Genomic DNA, 21,359 nt, shown 5'->3' on the forward strand with positions numbered 1-21,359 from the left:
CTCATGTTGGGCCTCCTAGTGCGGCGGGGGGCTGTTCTTCCGGCTGGGCTGGGGCTGTCCCTGCTGTCTGATGTTGGGGGCCCCTGTGGTGGTCCTGCTGGCCCCAGTCTGGGTTGCTGACAGGATTACCTGACAGGCAGATATCACTATTCCGTGCAGGTGTTGGGGGGCTTTGACTACCGCTGCTGAGGGGTCTTGGTGTGGGGATGAGCAGGCACTCTCCCTCCTTTTAAATTCCATCAACCATCTGAGCAGAACAGAAACACTCACCTGAGCACAGGTATCAGCTCACCTTTGCACAGATAGAATGCATGACAGAATGAAAGGCTTTACATGGGTGGGTTTGTATATATAAACATGTGCATGAAGATTTTTGGAGCCAACAGTTATGTTTATAACATTTGAGTGTGTGTGGACAGGCCCCGCCCCTTTAGACTAACAGTAACACCTTAAAACTATGATGATAATTCTCCAGGATTTTGTTGCTTGTTGCTTTTTCTGCGACTGCCACGTTCACCCAAAAGTTTGATGAAACTGTTTGTCATGTGGCGTGTTTAAATAAGTTATTTTAAAAAGATATTGAAGATCAGACTTAATCTCACTTTTAGGTGGCCTCGATAAAGTATCACATTTGACCTTTTTAAGTTGCTGGCATTGACATTTTTTCTCAAATAGTTTATCTTCCGTGCACAGTTGAAATGGTTTGTTTTTTTAGCTCTACATGAGATGATGCTCAATCAATGGAGTTTATATTGAGCACATCCATATACTGTATTTGTTTCCCAGGGGGCCGGAACTGATGATCAAGTGCTGATTGAGATCCTGGCGTCAAGGTCTGGGGAACAGATCAAAGAAATCATCAAAGTTTACAAGAAAGGTGACGTCATGAGATGAGAAGGAGAGTTTCTGTGGAAAACACTCATGTTGAAAGTTGGATTCAAACGTTAAGCTTGTATATTATCTTATGCTCGTCTGAATTTAGGTTGCATGGGCAGCCGTCTCAATCGTGACCAGGCTGTCCTCATCTCGATCATTTCTTTCAGCTCTTTCAGGAAAATATTGAAGTGTTCATGTAGACACACAACAGTATAAAGCTCCTAGAATGCATATTGTTTTTGCTCTTTCCCTCTGTCACAGACATGGTTTCTGTCATTTTTCCACATCTGCATTGTGTGAGTCTGTGGCAGTACAGTAAGTGACAAGGACATTGAGCCCACATGGATGGAAAGCCATAAGAATTTCCTTGGTCTACAGTACGGTCTTAGGTAGACAGACACCATGCCATGTTAGCCAAGTTTAGATTTTTTAGAAAAGCTTAGCTTTTTTGCAGAGCAGGATAACGTTACCTTTTTGATAACCAAACATCCCACCTTGACGGAGGATAGCCTTCACTGCTGTAACAGCTGTTTGGAGTTGCAGGTAGTGAGCACCTCTTGACCTGTCCTCTTCTTTCCTCCAGAGTTTGGTGGAAAACTGGAGAAGGACATCTGTGGGGACACAGACGGACACTACAGAAAACTGTTGGTGATCCTGCTGCAGGTAAAAAAAAGTGTTTCTTGTGATAATAGCTAAGGTCTCCATTGACGCTGTTAGAAAGTCATACGAGATTTTAAACTTCACAGACTGAGAATACAATTGCTGTAAACCATAGCTACTTCTGTTTTAGATCTGTTTTACTTTGGAAACTTTAGATCATTAGATCAGAGAACTCAGGATTACTTGGGTTCCAACAGTGTCTGAGCTCATCCACATTGACCTCATTTTCTTCTGTTTGTAACACTCTTTCTGTTTTGCTTTTTCTGGTCCTGCTACCTTAATGGGTCTGCAAAGGGGAGCAGAGAGGAAGGTATAGATGAAGATAATATTGAGAACGATGCCAAGGTGAGAAATAAAAAATGTATATATTTAATCTACAATCAACTTGATGTTTGTTTGCAGACAAAGACCAAGTTACATTAAAGGACTTGTAGGGAAAACTTACTGTGCTGCAGTACTTGGAGTTGAGCTGACTTAAGACTTACATTGGTTTAGCTCACTTTCCTCATCAATTTAATAAATGTTTTCTCTAACAAAGGTGGGACAATTCATTGTTTTTAAGTTACAAGTAAGTCTCAAGTCTTTGTCCAAAAGTCCCGAGTCAAGACCCAAGTCAAAAGCAGACAAGGCCAAGTCAAGACTAACAAGTCTCAAGTCGGGTTCAAGTCCCATTAGCACAGGATATCAATTATATACCTGGCATGCATCTACTTTAGTCGTCTACAGGACATGTTAGACAACTCTATTTTGTTACTCTATATTAGATGTCTACCAATAGTGTTCTGACAGATATTTTCTTATAGAGGTCTACTAAACACCTACTTGAAGACATCTAATCTTTGGATATTATTAGATGTCTATTAAAGTACTTTTTTTGTAAACATATACTGCCATATTTTCTGGACCATAGGGCACACCATATTATAGGGCGCAGTCTTAATTGGGGGTCTATTTCTGTACTTAATTCAGGCTGCATAGTTCCATAATCAAAGATGCTGGTTCCCTTTCATTGTTGTCAGAGTCAATCTCATTGACAGGTGGTGCTTCAGCAATGATGCCAGCAGGTTTAGAGAAAGCTCAAACAATAACCCAGCTGTCAACAATCCCTTCACATATGGAAGCGTAACTCGCCCAGCATTGCCTCCCAGTAAAAGTGTGTGGGCCATAGTGGCGCAGGCCGGGTAAAGCTTGCGCTCTGAAATGCTGGCTGATCTTTTTGTGTTGGTTGCACCAAGGTGGATTTCTGCAGTAAATTAAGATGTGGTAGGCTTTACGGCCATCCACATTGTTTCTCAAAAGTACAACTTACCAGAATCACTGTCTGTGACCCACCTGTGTCTCTCCAAATGTGCACAGCTGGATCATCTGTGCACTCACCGCTGCTGTCAGCAAGAAATGGTCCAACACTCAATCAAGTGGAGACTTCCCAAAGTTGCACAAGAACATTTTTACAGATTTTACAGATGCGCCTGGTGGCTGGGACTCCTTCAGTGGGTAAGATCAAGCCCGAAGGAGCAACGCGGGATCACTCTCCATTTGGTCCACCACCTGCAGGAGAACTTAGAAGGGGCCAGTGCATTGTGGTTTCGGTGGCAGTTGAAGGATAGTGCCTCAGTGACCTAAACCTCGGTCATGGAACTTGGATTTTGGGACGTGGAATGTCACCTATCTGGGAGGGAAGGGGCCTGTGCTTGTATGAGAGGTTGAGAGATACTGGGAAGACATTGTTGGGCTCACCTCCACATACAGCCTGGGCTCTGAAACTCAGAGGGGTTGGACTCTACCATTCTGGAGTTGCCATTGGTGAGAGGCAGTGGGCCACGGTGGGCTTACTTATGAGCCCCCAGCTCAGCCACAAAGTGTTGGAGTTCACACTGGTGGACGAGACAGTCGTGTCCCTTTGCCTACAGGTGGGGCACATGTCTTAGCGGTTCAGCCTAACAGCAGTTCGGAGTGGCCGGCCCTCTTGGTGTCTCAAAGTGCCTCAATGGATGGACTCCGTCGTCCTCCTAGTGGACTTCAATGGCCAAGTGAGCATTGACAGTGACACCTGGATGCCTCCTTGACTTGAACCTGAGCAGTGTTTTGTTTTTGGACTTCTGTGCACCTCATAGTTTGTCCGTAATGAATACCATGCTTGAACACAAAGTTGTCCATCAATACAGTTGGCATCAGGACAACCTAGGCAGGAGTGTCTTGTGTCTTGGACATCAAGGTAAAGAGAGGGGCAGAGCTGTCCACTGATCACTACCTGGTTGTGAGTTGGATTCGCTGGCGGGGGAGAACGCAAGAAAGACTAAGCAGACCTAAATGTATTGTGAGTGTCTGCTGTGAACGTCTGGCTGAGACCTCTCTCAAAGAGGTTTTATTTGGGAGAAGTTCAAACAGGTACCAAGGGAGGTTGGTGACATTGAGTCCGAGTGCACTATGTTCTCCACCTCTATTGTCTCTGCTGCTTTCTGGAGCTGTGGTCGCAGGGCCTCTGGTGCCTGTCAAGGCGGCAACCCCCAAACCTTGTGGTGAACACCAGAATTAAGGGATGCCGTCAAGCTGAAGAAAGAGTCCCACAAGCCAGCCAGGCTTGATGGGACTGCAAAGGCAGCTGAAAGTACCAGCAGTCTAACCGAGCTGCAGTCCGGGCTGTTTTGGAGGCAAAAACTTGGCCTCGGTTTGGTGAGGCCATGGAGAAGAACTCTATTGGTTGGCCTCAAAGAGGTGCTGGCAAACATTTCGGAGGGGAAAGCAGTTTTCTGTGGGAACTGTTTCTTTAGTGCAGGTGGGACGCTGGTGACCTCAACGGGGGACATTGTTGGGGGGTGGAAGGAACACTTTGAGGATCTCCTCAATCCTGCCGACACACCTTACATTGAGGAAGCAGAGGCTGAGGACACTGTGCTGGAACTGTCTATCACCCAGGCTCAGGTCACTGAGGTAGTCAAAGAGCTCCTTGGTGGCGCAGCTCCAGGGGTGCATAAGGTTTGCCCCAAGTACCTCATGTCTCTGGATGCTCTGGGAGTGTCTTGGCTGACACGTCTCTGCAGTATTTCAAGACAGATGGGATCTCTACCACAGGGCTGGCAGACTGGGGTGGGGGTTCCCCTTTTCTAGAAGGGGGACCGGAGGGTGTGTTCCAACTACCAGGGAATCGCACTCCTCAGCCTTCCTGGGAAAGTCTATGCCAGGGTACTGGAGAGGAGAGTCTGTCTGATAGTCGGACCTCAGATCCAAGAACAAAAGTGCGGTTTCCTGTGTCAAAAGATTGTTAACTCCCTTTTGTAACAGTAAAATCTGTCCAATACAAGAGGCCTCCAGCTTTGATGTGTTTGCTCCGCTGCTGGACAAGTTAAAGAAAAATAAATTGAAAAATCAATAAATAAAATGCCTTAATTCAAATGCAAGAACTTTGAAATGGAGACAAAGGAAATGGTGGTGATGGGATTATTGTAGAATTTGGCTTTATCCATCTTATCACCTGGAATAGGTTGATCTTCCTAACCTCGGCAAATTCACTGTGAACAAATTCCCAAGAGATTAACAATGTTTATTTTTTCTGCTCCTTTACTGAGAACATGTGAAATATCTGAGTTCAGCAAGAATATCTCATCAGTCTTTAAAACACAATAACACCATATATGTCGCAAAATAGGGGCTTGAGTCTGGTGCTTACATTTCGAGGTAGACACAGTCAGCAAAATATGGGGAATCTGTAGCTAAGCATTATGACCAGTTCCTCTGAATAAATAGTTCCAGAAAGTATGAACCAGTGGAATAATCTTCATTTGACTACAATATAATCAATGTTTTGTAAATCTTAATGTTGGTGAGCTTGCTAAGCTTGGACAGGCAAAGTGGTGTTAGCTTTCTTTATGCAGCTCCATTGCAGCCAGCAGTTTCATTTTTACCTTTCTAATGCTGCTGGTCTGTTTATAAAAAACAAGACATTCAGCTTTAAATGTGGCACATGCATTCAAGCAAGCTGTGAATAAGGAATTGTAAAAGTTCCATACCGTTTCTAATATAAAGCAGTCGATGAACAGAGAACCACGGAGTAAAAATCCAATTAACAATTTTAGTCCTATTTTCTGAACGCTCACAGTGGGATTGAGTGTGTTGTAACCTGCTGGCAATATATTGACTTGTGCATTGGGATCCATCATTGAATTATCCTGCACATCTCTGTAGTACATGACAGCATCATGGCAGCAGCCCTCACTGACTCATGATGGAACTGCTGCTGTGTAAGTGTTCTTAACGATCAAATGAGCAGAAATAAATGCAGGAAAGTATGATTACCTTATCATACTTATCGTAGGATTACCTTTCTTACTTGGTTTTGAAATTAAATTTCGGTAACGCAGGAGGAGAGAGATAAAAGGTTTTAGATTCTTGTAGAGAAAGAGACATAATATTAAGAATTACTTGTACGTATCCTGACAGGATTAAATATGCTCAGCTGAAATGCTGGTGCAGTGCAGAGCACTTTTCCTGCTAGGTCCCATGAGTCAATGGACACTGCTGTGTCAGCAGTAAAATAAGTGTGTGCTCTGCCATCGCAGGAGCTGTTCGCTGCTGGTGAGGGAAAGTTTGGCACAGATGAAGAAAAATTCATCACGATTCTTGGTAACAGGAGTGCAGAGCATCTCCAAAGAGGTGAGGCCATTTGTGCTGTGTATTTACAACAACAACAAAAAGGATTGAAAAAGAAAAAAATATATATTTTTTGCTTTTCCCTGTTTTACACTGTTAAATGAGGACATTTCCAATGGCTTAGGCTGAATCCGAATTCTTCCCCTACAGCTTCTCCCTACGCTTCCGAGTGTTGGGGCATTTGAAGCTGCAGTGGTGTCCAAACTTGTTTTTTTCAAGGGGAAGGGGTTGGGGCTTAGGGCTGACTATCCCTCTGCTGGGAGGGTGTTCCATGTCCCACTGCAGTGGCAGTGTTTCACATAGGGGTGCTCTGAAGGACAAAAGTTTACAATTAAAGAAAAAAAAATGACTTGCTGTTTTTTCATGACTTCTTGAAGTTATTAAAATTATGTTTTATGTTTTGCTGCCCCCATCTTAGGGGCAGCAATGGAAGGGAATTTGCCCCAAATCAGTCACAAATGTAACTGTCTTTAAGTTTGGAAGCTGTTGGGCACTAACCCAGAGCAGCTGCCAAGCAGATTGATGGGACATATTTAATGATTTAGAGAGAACAAGTCTAATCAGGACAGAAAACTAACATTGTTTTCACTTCATTGTGTTCATAAACATAGTTGATCCATCTTTAATTTTAAATGTAAAATGGAACTTTAAAAGTTTATGCAAAAATGCATCAAAAGAACAGAAATCGGAGTGCAATGTGACTCATCATACATGTATCTACAGTATGTACAACTCTTTTGCAAGTAGACAACTTGTAAATGTCTTTTTACTTGTATGTCTCATGGCTCTTTAGAAATTATTCAGCTATGAAAGTTTTTAACTGCACATGTTCAAAATAAATTAAGTGCAATAATCATTGCCGTTAATGAAGTTTTCTTAGGGTTTTTAGTCTAGCTTTTTGCTCAGTTTTCTACTGCCTGGGTCACATCAGGTTTTTGTCAATAATCATCCAGTTGGGAAGACTTCCAATACACGATTTTCAGCTATTTATCCAGAAGGAGAAAATACAGTTCTGAGTAGAATGAGGAAAAATCCTTTTGCATTTAATTAAATAAAATTTACAATATTAGTACATTTGTGCAGAAACTGGCATTTGACCAACAAGCATCTATCTATCTATCTATCTATCTATCTATCTATCCGTCCGTCCGTTGCTGGAGCCTATCCCAAATATAGTTAGGTGAATGTAAAACTATACATCCTTTTTTCACTTTCATGTTTTTACTGTTTCACAATAAAAGTGCTTTAACACTGAAACTTTTACCTAACTATATTACAGTTTTTCTCAGTGGCTTTGGTGCGTTTCTCAGAACACTATTAACATTTGCACAGCAGTTAGTGCATTTCTCAAAACAATTAGTGCAAACTGCAAAACCTAGTGGATAGCCTGCAAAAGCCCGTCACATGCTCAGAATCGATCATCCATTCCTCAAAAGCAAGTATTCATGTCAATGAAACTGTCAGTGCCATCAAAATGAAAAGTCTTGACACCATCTTTATGAACAAGATAGTCAAATGGCTTTGTCATGTTTTCACTATGACAGTTTATAATTTCAGTGTTTTCATTGCAAAAATATTTGGCGATACCTGAAAATGCTCAAGACAGCACTATGGACTACTTGTACAGCCATCTGAAATGTGCAGTAAAGTCACTGTAGATGTTAAACATAAAGTCACCCTTTTGGTAGAGCTGTGAGCACTATACAGCACATGTAACAGTACAGTAAATCATTCTGGAACATCCAGACGTTCTTGTCTGTCTGGACACATATTTTCATCTACATCACAACAGATGTTATCCCTCACAATGCAGCGAGGAAAGTATCTCCTGGAGTGGCGAATCCATCCTCTGCAGGACTCTGCTGTGATGTCGTCACATGCTGCATCCATGGCTGCTAGCAGGGCCATTTGCTCATGTGGATGCCGGTCATAAAATTGCACACACCTCCTCATGAGTGACAGCTGAAATTCACCTGAGATCAATTTTTCAATTTAGGAGACATTTCCAGGACAAAATGATAAAGGAAGGTACAGAATTTGCTTGTCAGATGGCTAATATTTGACATTTGATAACTAATTCAACAATTTTGAGTGTAATGACTCAAGCAATGAAAGTAAGACTATTGGTTTTATTGAGAACGACTATTCAGCATCCGTAAGTATAATTAATTCTGACTGACATGACATAAGCAAATGGAAATGTCAAAAAACAGCAGAGAAATGTATCAAACCAACTGATTGATGTCAAAAATCAGTTGCAGTTTGTTCAGAGAGAGGAGAAACTGCTACTATGATGTGTACAAATGACTAAGTGTTGTGGAGGTTGAACTAATAGTTATGAGAATTTCAATTCTGATCTGAGAAACGCACCAAAGCGACTGAGAAAAACTGTAAATGAAAAGGCATATTTGGTGGTAAAGTGTACAGATAAAAAGAAATCACTGCAGAAATGTAAGTCTGGGATGTATATAGTAAATTAGTTTCTTCCATTCCCACAAGGTTTTTGATGAGCAATTGAGTTTCTTTTGTTTTCTTTAGTGTTTGCTGCATACAAGACGCTCTCTGGCTCCAACATAGAGGACAGTATCAAAAGTGAAACTACTGGGAATTTGGAAAATTTACTGCTAGCTGTTGGTAAGAATTTCTGTGTGATTAATCCCTGTTTGTCACATCACCCTTGAAACGTAGTGTCAGTTCATCGTTCTTTAAAAAAATAACAAACCACTGTTTTTTTTTACAGTGAAATGTGCCAGGAGCATTCCTGACTTTTTTGCTGAAAGCCTTTATAAGTCCATGAGGGTACGTATATCTTAGGACTTATGTCTGTCGGACGCACAGTCAACATATGACTGAAACAACAAAATGAAACAAAATGAATCAAAAAGCAACAGCAGTTTGTGTTCTGCTACAGCTGACAGCTATTCATGGTTTTTGTGATAGCCAGCATGCATTTCAGTCTTTATGGTAAATATGACAATTCAGTAAACTATCATTTTTGGAGTCTGATCAGGATCTGGAAGACAGCTGCTGTTACAGTAGATCTGATGCTACAGTAGATCTGATGCTACAGTAGATCTGATGCTACAGTAGATCTGATGCTACATTAGATCTGATGCTACAGTAGATCTGATGCTACAGTAGATCTGATGCTACAGTAGATCTGATGCTACAGTACATCTAATGTTACATTAGATCTGATGTTACAGTAGATCTGATGCTACATTAGATCTGATGTTACAGTAGATCTGATGCTACATTAGATCTGATGCTACAGTACATCTAATGCGGGGGTCGGCAACCTGCGGCTCCAGAGCCCCATGCGGCTCTTTAAGCACTGCCTTGCGGCTCACTGGCGCTTTTTCAAAAATGTTTGAAAATGAAAAAAAAAATGTTGGAGGGAAATATATTTTTGTTTTAATACGATTTATGCTGGAGTACAAACATGACACAAACATCCTTTACGTTTTCCAGTTGTTGTGAGATGAGCGCAGGTGTTTCCACGCCGGCTGAGTCAGCGCGCAATCTAGCCACACCCACAATGAAAAGTCAATGCAAACACGCAGAATTCCTGCCCGTGAGTCTGGAGCGCACGTGAGTGCACGTTGCTACGCGGGTTTTTAAGGCAGGTCGCGAGCTCCACTGCGTGCGTGACCGCGCTGCTCCGGTGTGGATATCACCTGCTGAGCGCGGCGATGTGCAGGTCTCACACACCGGCCGCGTGTGGTGCGTGGCGGGGAGGAGATTCTCCTTCTATTATATTTTTACTGTTCATTAGCGCTCCTCTGCATCTACAACAGGGAGAACCTAAAGTAAAAGTGTTGAAAATCCCCCAAATCTTTCTGAAGACTTTTGTTTTCACAACTCTGTCCTTTTAAATGTCTGACTTAAAAACTCACGCGCGCTCCAGACTTGGAGACAAGGGATTCGGGTCTGCACGCGCTTATATTGACTCCTCATTGAAAGTGTACTCTTGATTGCGCGCCGACGCGGCCAGTGTGGAAGCACCTTAAAGGTGCACGTTACATTTTTGTGGGGTTTTTTTTTCAAATCCTCTAAATAAAAATGACATCAAAAATCGTATTTCTTTATTGCATTTCTTTAATTTCATCAAAGCAATGAAACAAACTCTAATTCATTCATATTGTAGTGATGGTCTCAGGCACGGTGGGCTTGCTGTCGGTCTGGCAGCGGAAGGAATTGTGGGTTACCCATTCTTTTGCCTGTCTGACTGGAATTGGATTTAAGTTTGGGTTTTCCTCAATGTGTTCTGTTGTCTGACTGTTGAACATTTATGATTTTGTCCTGTTATGTTTGAATTCTTCCTGCACCTGGAGTGAGAATGAGGGAGAGACTGATCAGGACCCCCTCTCGTTGTGTCATTGAGGGATGTCAAAATAAAAGCTCATGTTTTTAGTATGAGGCTATTCAGCCTTTGTCAGGTAGCTTGGCGCTGCAATTCCACTTTAACTTGTCATGAGACCAAAGTAGAGGATTACGCAAAGTGGGACACGCAACAGGAGAAATTATCATTTAATCACAGACATGATCAATCGACACAATCTCCATGTGTTATTTTCATTGTAAGACTTAAATAAAGCGACTCAATTTATGCGGCTCCAGACATATTTGTTTTTTGTTGTATTGGTCCAAAGTGGCTCTTTCAACATTTTGGGTTGCCGACCCCTGATCTAATGTGACATTAGATCTGATGCTACAGTAGATCTGATGTTACATTAGATCTGATGTTACATTAGATCTGATGCTACAGTAGATCTGATGCTACAGTAGATCTAATGTTACATTAGATCTGATGCTACAGTAGATCTGATGCTACAGTACATCTAATGTTACAGTAGATCTGATGTTACATTAGATCTGATGCTACAGTAGATCTAATGTTACAGTATATCTGATGCTACAGTAGATCTGATGTTACATTAGATCTGATGCTACAGTAGATCTGATGTTACATTAGATCTGATGCTACAGTAGATCTGATGCTACAGTAGATCTAATGTTACACTAGATCTGATGTTACAGTAGATCTGATGTTACATTAGATCTGATGCTACAGTAGATCTGATGTTACATTAGATCTGATGTTACAGTAGATCTGATGCTACAGTAGATCTGATGCTACAGTAGATCTGATGTTACAGTAGATCTGATGTTACAGTAGATCTGAGGCTACAGTAGATCTGATGTTAAAGTACATCTAATGTTACAGTAGATCTGATGCTACAGTAGATCTAATGTTACAGTAGATCTGATGCTACAGTAGATCTGATGTTACATTAGATCTGATGCTACAGTAGATCTAATGTTACAGTAGATCTGATGTTACAGTAGATCTGATGGTACAGTAGATCTGATGCCACAGTAGATCTGGTGTTACAGTAGATTTGATGTTACAGTAAATCTGGTGTTACAGTAGATCTGGTGTTACAGTAAATCTGGTGTTACAGTAGATCTGGTGTTAAGAGTAGAGGATGTGGACATGGTTCCGTGGATGATGCTGATTCACTGTGGTGACACCTGGAAGGAATAGACAGAAGGAAAAGAAGTCTAAATCTAGATCCGGAAGACACAACAGAACCTGCTTAGAATTTGGGCTGAAGGACAGCAATTGAGTCCACTTGGAAGCTGCTCACTTGCTGCCTTCTGTATTCATGGTTTTCTTTCTTTTCTTTAGAGAGCTGGAACGGATGATGATACTCTGACCAGAGTAATGGTTTCAAGGAGTGAGGTGGACTTGTTGGATATCAAAGCAAGCTTCAAAAAAATGTATGGAGCATCTCTTTACTCCACCATCCAGGTAAGACAGAGTAAAGTCTGAAGTCAGTCCAAGCTCTTTCGTCATACATTGTTCAGTATTTAATAGGCATTACAAATAGCATAAATGTTTAACATGTTAGAGGAGTATCATCAGTGTGATTGATTCTAACCCTCCTGATCTTTCTTTAAATGTGACTGGAAGCTGCCAGCTGGGGGCACTTTGCATGTGCTGTTCATGTCAGCACATTGATGGAGTGGAGATCAGAGTTTTACTTCAATTGTCGCCTCGGGGATAATGAAACTGCACTCTAGCTTTTCACAGATTTTTCTGTGAATGAATCCATTTTACCCAGGCAGATGTTCCATGAGAAAAGGCTTATTGCAGTCCTCCTGGAGAGCTCCTAAAAGTCAAGACTAAAACAAAACAGAAAAAAAACATTCAAATCATCCTTTAAAGCAGTGTTAATCAGAAGAGGAAAAGAAGAGGAAGAATAAGTTCCTACTTCTCCTGACGGTGATGGACAGATTGACACACAAGACCTCCAGCAGCCGCCATAGAATACATATGCTGATAGCAAAGTAATATGAAGCAAAAGTAAGATAGATCAGGCTGTGGAAAACTAGAGAAGTGAGACGGAAAGAAGAGGATGCACAAGGTTTGGTCGGATAAAAGCAGTTGACTCACTTTGAAATTCTGCATTTGGAACATCATTGGAAAAAGTTAGTCTTTTTCTGTACGTCAGGCGTGTTTTTAAAAACTGCCTTCAGTACACTTCTCTTCCACTTATATCTCCCATTGAATCCTGAAATCAAAAACCTCAGTGGCATCCATCATAGGCACATAAACAGCCTGAAGCTCTCATCGGGACAGAAGGAAATTCCACAAGGAATGGCCATCAATTCGTTAAATTATTCAGCTTCTTTTGTGAGAGAACATGGTGTCTTATACTGATATTAACATGCAGGTTATGTCCTTGTTATGAAAAAGAGAATGGCTACTCGCTTTTGTAGCAAGTTCACACAGTAACAGCAGGAATCATGTGAGTGATGTCAGATAATCTAAATGTTGATACGGAAAGTTAAACACAGTTAAAGCCTCTGAAACCATTAGGTAATGCAAACTAACCACTAGGACCAGCCAGGACTCAGGTAATAGAGTAGTTTATCCACCAATTTACAAGGAGAGATATTTGATCTGTTCTTTCCTAGATGAAATGAGCCCTGAACACTAAGCTGTAGGGATGTTATGTGAGGGGAAGTGTGGCTAAGAAACACTGTTGAGTGTTCAAGAAGCTTTGGCGGAACTACATTTGATAAGACAAAATAAAGATATTTATGGTGCTATTCTCAGGGATACAGCGTGTAGAGGGGAGTTCCCAGAGGTCCAGGTGCTGCTAGGTTAGCCACACATCATCATTCACGCCAAAGAACGAGATGAACTCATGCACAGGAGAAAGAACCGTCATTTCTGATGGGAATCTTTCACATGGTTCAGTTATTTAACGCTTATTCTTTCTGTGTTTGATTTTTGCAGGAAGACACAAATGGCTACTATCAGAAGACGCTGCTGTACCTCTGTGGCGGCAATGATTAATCCGAGTCTATCGGGTGTCGAGCAGCACTGAGCGATGAGCCACTGAGGAGCTGTGAGACCAAGCTGTAAACATGAGACCAGAATATCGCTTCTCTTTCCAACTCTAGATTGGTGTCTTTTAAAGTATTGCACATTAGCAAATGTGATTCTGATTCTATTTAGTGAGTCTGGAACATCCCTTACAGCAATTCATTTACCTTAAATGCACCAGTTTAAAACATTAAACAGCTAATTCTAATAATAATTAAGTCATTAGTTAATGTTTAATAATGAAGTTTTTTCTAGCATGTTTTTGTAGTGGTGTTTTGAGTGAACTAATACAGCTGTGTGCAGTGTGAAAGGCATTCTAATAAGGTTTTCATGCCGCAGCAATGCTACCCTCAGTGATCATAGATAAGGAGCTGACACAGACAGCTGCAGTCAGGATACTATCCATGAGCTCATGTTAAACCAACAGGCCGGTTTGTCCAGTTTATAGGATGACTGGTGAGCAGGAGCTGGACCAGCTGGAGGCAGAGTTTCAGATTCTTCTCAGTGATCAAAAAGTTCAACATTTACAGTTAATTTCACTAAATGTACTCATGATTTATTCAGTTTTTGTAGGACAGTTTTTTTTTTCACACTGTACTTTTCACATGTTTTTTGTTAGTCCTTTTTCTTTTACATGTGTTTGGATTTATCTTGTTTCCTCCATCTATTACATTTGTACACAGATTAAACCTTTCTGTTTGTGTGTTTCACCAGTTCTGGTTTCTAACATCTTTGGACAAAATAAACTAAAAAAAATATTGATGTGAACTTGCTTGAAACAAGAGTTTGGAGTGATGACTGCAGAATCTAAGACCGGGGTGGGGGGGTGTGCAAACTACAGCCCAGGGGCCATGTGCACCCCGTAAAACTGTTCAATCTGACTCGCCAAACTGGAATAAATTCTTAATAATGTCTTGTTTTCCCTTTATTTCTGGTGGATGGTCCACTATTAATACATTGATCAATACAAAGTTCATAGCATTCATGTTTGGTTGGAAGATTTGTTGTTTTTCAAACATTCATGTGTATTTGTGGAGTCAGACAGTAATTTTTCCGATCACTACATGTACACAGCATTTCTCTGACTTTACGTATGCCCCCGAAGGACATCAGCCATTTGGTGCAAAAAAAAACATAAAAACAAAAACATAGTTTTGAAATTAAAACTCCAAAATATTCTCTTTTAATATATATATATTTAGTCTTCAATCAAAATAAAGCATCTGTTCTTCCCAATTATTTGTTTCTGTTATGAGATAAATTACCAAAATCCTTCACACATCAGCTCCTGATCTCCCTTTCTGTCAAATTTTACAACCTTTTGTCGTCCATGAGTCAAACAGATTACCTGCTCCTGATCTAAGAGATCAATTAACCTTTTAGATGTAATGCATTAAATGTTTTTGGTTGGAGGAAAGAAAATCTTTTGCTCATGGATTCAAAAAAACATCCTTGTGTTCGACTGTTATTGAAAATTCTGTGTGTTTATTTATAAGTTGTTTATTACAAGCATGTTTTACAAAGCTGAAGCTAAAGGTTCAAGCTAGACAGATGTTTTCTATGCTGCCATGTTTCACCTAAAAGGATACAACTCTCTGTGATTATACTGGTGTAGTTTTATACACCATCTTTTTAAATGTTTTGAAAACGCTCAACCATGTGGTTAAGCAGGCAGTTAAAGAGCTAACACTGTTTCTGTGACGCCAGGAAACCTCTAGAAAACCCCAGTCTTGAAGGGAAACAAATCAATTTAACTTTTCTGTTCAAAATATTTCACAGACAACACAACTTGTTTTTAAATAAATGAAACTTTTTCTGTTTACTAAACAAATCGACTCATTTACCTACAATTATGGTATTAATTCTGCATTTTGCAATAAACACAGGAGTATAGAACAGCGCCACATCTCTTTCTCTTAATATTATTATTATTATACAAGCAAGACTATCTGTCAAACATAGTCATTTCGGATCAGCACAATCCACCAGAACTGTTTAAAACAATAGACTCTGTTCTTAATGCTGCACTGGAAGCGGTCCCATCCGCCTCCAAGTGGGACAGGCCCGGAACACCTCTCCAGGAAGGAGACCAGGAGGCATCCGGACCAGATCCAAGCCACCTCAACTGGTTCCTCTGGATGTGGAGGAGAAGCAGCTCTACTCCGAGCTCTCTCCGGGTGACGGAGGGAGCTCGGACACCCTCCAGAGGAAACTCATTTCAGCTGCTTGTTGCATTGTGAATATTAACATTAAACTTAATATAGTCCGGCTTCATCAGTCAGACACATCGATTACTGAACAATTAGTACTCAGCAAAAGTAACTCTTCTGCTATAAACACAGAGGTTTAAGGAGACCTCGGACAGAGCAGACTTGAAATAATGATGAGAATTATTTTACCTGAACACATTGGAGGAAAACATGCTGTACACTCTTTGTGTCCTGAGAACTTTAATGTGAAACTTGCTGCTGAAAAAATCAGTTTTGTCACGGTGCTCAAGAAAGCTGTGATAAATATATGAACATGAGACAGAGTCAGCAAGTGTCAGCGGCTAACCATGCTTCTGACATCCGACTAGGCACAACAATGCCACACTCTGAAAATCGAGATCAAATCTCCTGCAAAGCTCATCTTCTTTCCGACTCTCTGGCACTCGTATTCAAATCCAGCTTTATTGATCTTGAGGGAAATGGTTTGATATTAGTATTTTACAGAACCATAAAATTGTGAGTAAAGGAAGATTAAAAACAACAACGACACACCTGGGTGCATTATGTGAGAACACAGCTAAGAAGAGATGAAAACGTAAGTTCATTGCGTCAACCATATCCTCGGTTAGATAGGACTCCAGTAACACAGGGAAGCCTTCATGTGAAACTTGATTTTCTTTGACACACTTTCCATTACATTTGACATACCTCCTCTAAACAAAACAGTTTTGGGTTTCCTCCAGCATTGATCTTTGGAACACTGAGTGCATATTTCATGGAGAAGAATGAAATATGTAACAGATACAGTTCAAGAACTTCACCTGCGTGAAGAAAAGCGCTTCTCCACCGCGCAGTACCGGCGCTAATTAGCTTGGTGAGAGTAACCCCTTAAAACAACGTTTGATCCATTTTTGATGCTTTTATATGGAAGTTTTTTAGTTCCATCAGACTCGGATTTTTTTAACCCCTGAATTTTTATTCTGAATTTTTCTAACCTCTGAATTTTTTTATGTTGAATTTTTTTAACCCCTGATTTTTTTAACCCCCTGAATTTTTATTCTGAATTTTTTTAACCTCTGAATTTTTAGCCTGAATTTTTTTTCAACTCTTGCTTTTTAAATAGCAAAATTTTATGCTCCCAAAAATATTTCCTATCTTAAAAAATTATGTGTTTTTAATTTCAAGACTTAAAATTGCCATGGGTTAAAAAATTCAACATAAAAAAATTCAGAGTGAAAACTTCGCCCAAACAGTCTCATCAGAGCAAGTAGTCGATCCAGGAGCACATCGATATCCAGCCAATCAAATCCCGACACTGACGTGACGTCAGCTCTTCCTACGCTTTGGAGTTCAAGATGGCAGCCAACACAAGCGGTAGCACATCGGTGAGTAATTACGTTTATATTTCCCTATTGTTTTCTCATTAATATCGTTTAACAGAGTGCAAAATGTGCCCAACGTTTGTTGTGATTTTATTTTTAAGTTCGCCGTCACGTTCAGCCATCGAAAGTGACTTAGCTTTTATGCTAACGTGATGCATTAACCACAGCTAGCTAACATCTGTCTCCTCATATTACCGTACCGCGGGAGATTTGTCACATGTACCGCGGGAGATTACCCATTTTCACTGCTCTCATTCATTCGTAGGCCGTGATAAAACGATGCAACTATTAAACCGAGATTTTGTTGTGCAACTTTTTATTTTCACGGCAACTTTGACCAATTCATCGCGACAACAGTCATGGGTGACGACGCAGCTTCATGAGTTTTTCTCTTCTGTCTCCTTCCCAGGAGAAGTGCTCTATTTTTATCATTAGTCTTCTCTGACTTTTTTCCCCTCTTCCCTCACCCGACGCAGACGTGCACGCGGCGGAGTGGGGGTGTGCCGCACACTGCTAAGCCTAGCGCGTGCGGGTGCAGAACTGTCATGTGCTGTGCAATACTGTATGAGAGAAAGACAAATTGATAATACAAAGGAAGAATTTAGAGTGTGCAGGAAAATAAATCCATGCTGAGTCTCCTCCACAACAAACCTATAGACGATTAGCTACATGCTAGCTATTTTGGCTAATTTAGGATTTTTAAAAAAAAATTTTTTAGGCTATTTTGGAGTTTAGCCAATATTTCAGCTGCATGCTAGCTGTTTTTGCTAATTTAGAATTTTTCCGTTTTTTATGCTAGTTTGGAGCTTAGCTAACATTAGGCAACATCAGGCGTTATAGGCCGTAACAATAATGGGAAATCTGCCACAAAATCCTGGACGGTCTGGGGTTTGTTTGTTTTTTTCTTCTGATGGTCTGGTATTTAAAAAAAATACATTTGAAAAATAGTCATTAATCACACTAATTTATCATAATATCTACACTATTTATCAACATTCTACATTCTAGAATATTAATAAAGGTCATAGATATAATGCTATCTGTTGTACTTATTATCAGTATCTTTTAGGAATGCATTTATATGTGCTATTTTTATTCCCTGTTATTTAATGACACATTTAAAAAGCATTTACAAAATTGTTTTTATTTCTCTAGGATATTCTTCTTCAACATATTCTTGAGAGACTGCGTTCACGTCTAGAGTATTGTCTTCAACAACTTCCTCTGGATCTGGACTTCTTGGATTTCTTTGGCACCCAGGAGCTCGTTTTTCTTCAAGCATTGTCTGGCCAAGTTGATGTTTGCCCTGTCCTTTTAGATAAACTAAGCGGTTTACACACATTGATAAAAAGAGAAAAGGACAAAATACATCCACATAGTGCTGTGATTCATTTTGAGCAAGGACCCTCAGGGCGTCGCAGAATGGCTCTTTCCCCCAATCATCTGAGCAGTCTTCTGGAACTGAACTTGTCCATTCCAACCATCGCAAAAATTTTGGGAATGTCCAGAACCACTGTTTTCCGACGCATGAATGAGTTCCATCTTTCTGTCAAGGCACTCTACAGCACCATGTCCGATGAAGAATTAGACCAATGCATTATAGACATAAAGTCCAGGCAGCCCCACTCTGGATATCGGATGGTGAAGGCACTTCTTAAGGCCAGAGGACACAGAGTGCAATACCAAAGAGTTCGATGTTCCATGCATCGTGTTGACACAGCTGGTGTTGTATCAAGGATGGTTTCTTTGGGTTGCATTGCTCGACGTGCTTATTCTGTCCCAGGACCACACTCTCTAATGCATATTGACACACAAGCCACAATCATTTGAGTTTTTGAAGTTAAAGATCATCCTGAGAATTATAGAGCTATGGTAATATTCCGGTTTTTTTTTTCCCCCAATGCAGCTATAACATTGTGATCTTTGGAGGCATTGATGGCTTTTCTCTTAAGGTGAGTTTAGTTACAAGTCACACATGGACACAGGCATGGTGTATGTTGCTTATTGTTATTTTTTGGATGCAGGTTATGTATCCTGGTGCTGCTTCCAATAATCTGGCATCAACAACACTGGGATTTTTCCAAACATCTGTTGAAAGATTTGGCTTTCCTCTAAGGTAATAAGTGCTGTAATTCAAAATGGGTTGCTGTAGTTGAATATAATGGGGGGAGTTGATTGTTTTTACCTGGTAATAATTATTGAAATTACAAGAGTAATAATTCATGTTTTTATTTTTGATGTTGCACCGGCATTTTATATTTAATACTTTTATGTAGACAAAAAAAGCGTATGAATCATGGGGTGACCCTTTTTACCAGAATATATTATTTCATATTTAATTTTGCTTTGATGAATAAACAGATCATGAAGAAAAAAACAATTATACTTTCCTAATCTAATAAAAATAATATGAATCCAAGGAATTATTACTACGCTGTTGAAAACAGAAACTAACAAACAGCTGTTACATTAATCTCTGATCTTCAGTTTCTATCTGGCAACTATAGTTCATAACCATGTTGTTGACCTAGGCATGGTTACTTTAAAAGTGGGGTCATCTGGACCGCACAAGACAGCGCGTTCAACTTTTTTTTTTCAAGGATTTTTCGTCTTTACTGGTGTCTGTGGCAGACATCCTTTCCAACTTTGTCATAGGAGGGATCACATAACAAACTAAGGGTCGGGTCATCTGGACCCCATAAGAGCACAAGGTTGTTAACTGTTCTTCTCCTACTTCTATGGAATGTGGGAATGTACATCCTAATCCTGGGCCTGAACTGACACATATCCAGACCCCTGCTGACTTTAAATCAACATCTGGTCTTAAAGTAGTACATCACAATGTCCGCAGTTTACTACACAAACTAGATATGGTTAAAGTTTGGGCTAGATCTACAGATGCTGATATCCTGATAATCTCTGAAACATGGTTGACAAAATCTATTACAAATGATGAAATAAGCATAAGTGGATATAATGTCTTTCGCTCTGACAGGCCAAAGAAAGGTGGTGGAGTAGCCATTTATGTTAAATCAAGATTTGATGTTTCAATCATCCTGTCAAAGTCTATTAGCAAACAGATGGAGTTTCTGGCTCTAAACATGCAAATAGCAAAATCTTTCTCAATCACAGTTGTAGGATGTTACAGACCTCCTTCTGCCACAAAGGAAACCTTATCATCCTTAAAGCAATTTCTTTCCATGATAAACTTGAATGAATTGTTGATGGCAGGAGACTTCAACTGGGATTGGTTCACTGCTGCCTCAGATGAGTTTAAATCTTTCTGTGATTCTATAAATCTTAGCCAACTGATCAAACAATCAACTAGGCCTAATGTTGAAAGTTCAGAAAAGTCTACATTGATCGATCTAATTCTAACAAATACCTCGCATAAATGTTCATCCTATGGAGTTTTCTGTAATGATTTGAGTGATCATTGTGTAGTTGGAGTGTGCAGAGACACAAAACTCCCTAAATCTAAACCACGCACTATTTTCAAGAGGAACTTGAGGAAGTTCAACGAACAGGCCTTCCACCATGATTTGTCCTCTGTTAAATGGGAACGCATCAGATTATTGCCAGACATAGAGCCAGCCTGGCCTTCTTTAAAGATAACTTTGAGAAAATTATTAACAAACATGCCCCTCTGAGAAAATATCGGGTTAAAGGGAGAAAAAAACCCTGGTTTTCTCAAGAACTTTCAGATCTAATTCACCAACGTAATGTTGCTTGGGCCAAAGCCAGGAAGACTGATTCTTCAAAAGACTGGACTGTCTTTAGGCAACTAAGAAACAAATGTACTGCTCATATTAAAAAGGCAAAATCAGAATATTACTTATCTATTACAACTGAGAATCTTAACAACCCTCAGAAATTTTGGAAAGCAATTAAATCGTTATCTGTGAACAAAATCCCTCAGACTCTCCCCACATTTATTTCTATAGATTCAAATACAGTATATGACAGAAGCGAAATTTTAAATTGTTTTAATCGACACTTTACAGAATCAGGATCTGTATTTGACACTGTAAAGGCCTCTGCTCCCCCATCCAAAAACTTGCATATGTTATCTGGCGAACCATTCTCATTTGTACCTTTTAACCTAGAGCAGGGGTATTCAAGTCCAGGCCTCGAGGGCCGGTGTCCTACATGTTTTCCAACCAACCTTCCATTGAAGCTCCTTAT

General features: G+C 40.3%; 1 protein-coding gene across 1 annotated transcript in view; it reads left to right on the forward strand.

The window, feature by feature from the left end:
• The window catches only part of anxa5a (annexin A5a), a gene marked incomplete in the record, with an annotated part of 30,269 nt that extends 15,436 nt beyond the window's left edge, over positions 1-14,833 (forward strand). The window contains 8 exon segments of the mRNA XM_024270559.2: positions 787-877; positions 1,460-1,539; positions 1,831-1,881; positions 6,093-6,186; positions 8,722-8,817; positions 8,924-8,982; positions 11,876-11,998; positions 13,493-14,833. Of these exon segments, the coding sequence (XP_024126327.1) occupies positions 787-877; positions 1,460-1,539; positions 1,831-1,881; positions 6,093-6,186; positions 8,722-8,817; positions 8,924-8,982; positions 11,876-11,998; positions 13,493-13,552 (654 nt within the window).
• Between the last annotated feature and the right edge of the window lie 6,526 nt (positions 14,834-21,359).

This window comes from Oryzias melastigma, linkage group LG2, assembly GCF_002922805.2.
Source record: "Oryzias melastigma strain HK-1 linkage group LG2, ASM292280v2, whole genome shotgun sequence".
Lineage (NCBI taxonomy): Eukaryota > Metazoa > Chordata > Actinopteri > Beloniformes > Adrianichthyidae > Oryzias > Oryzias melastigma.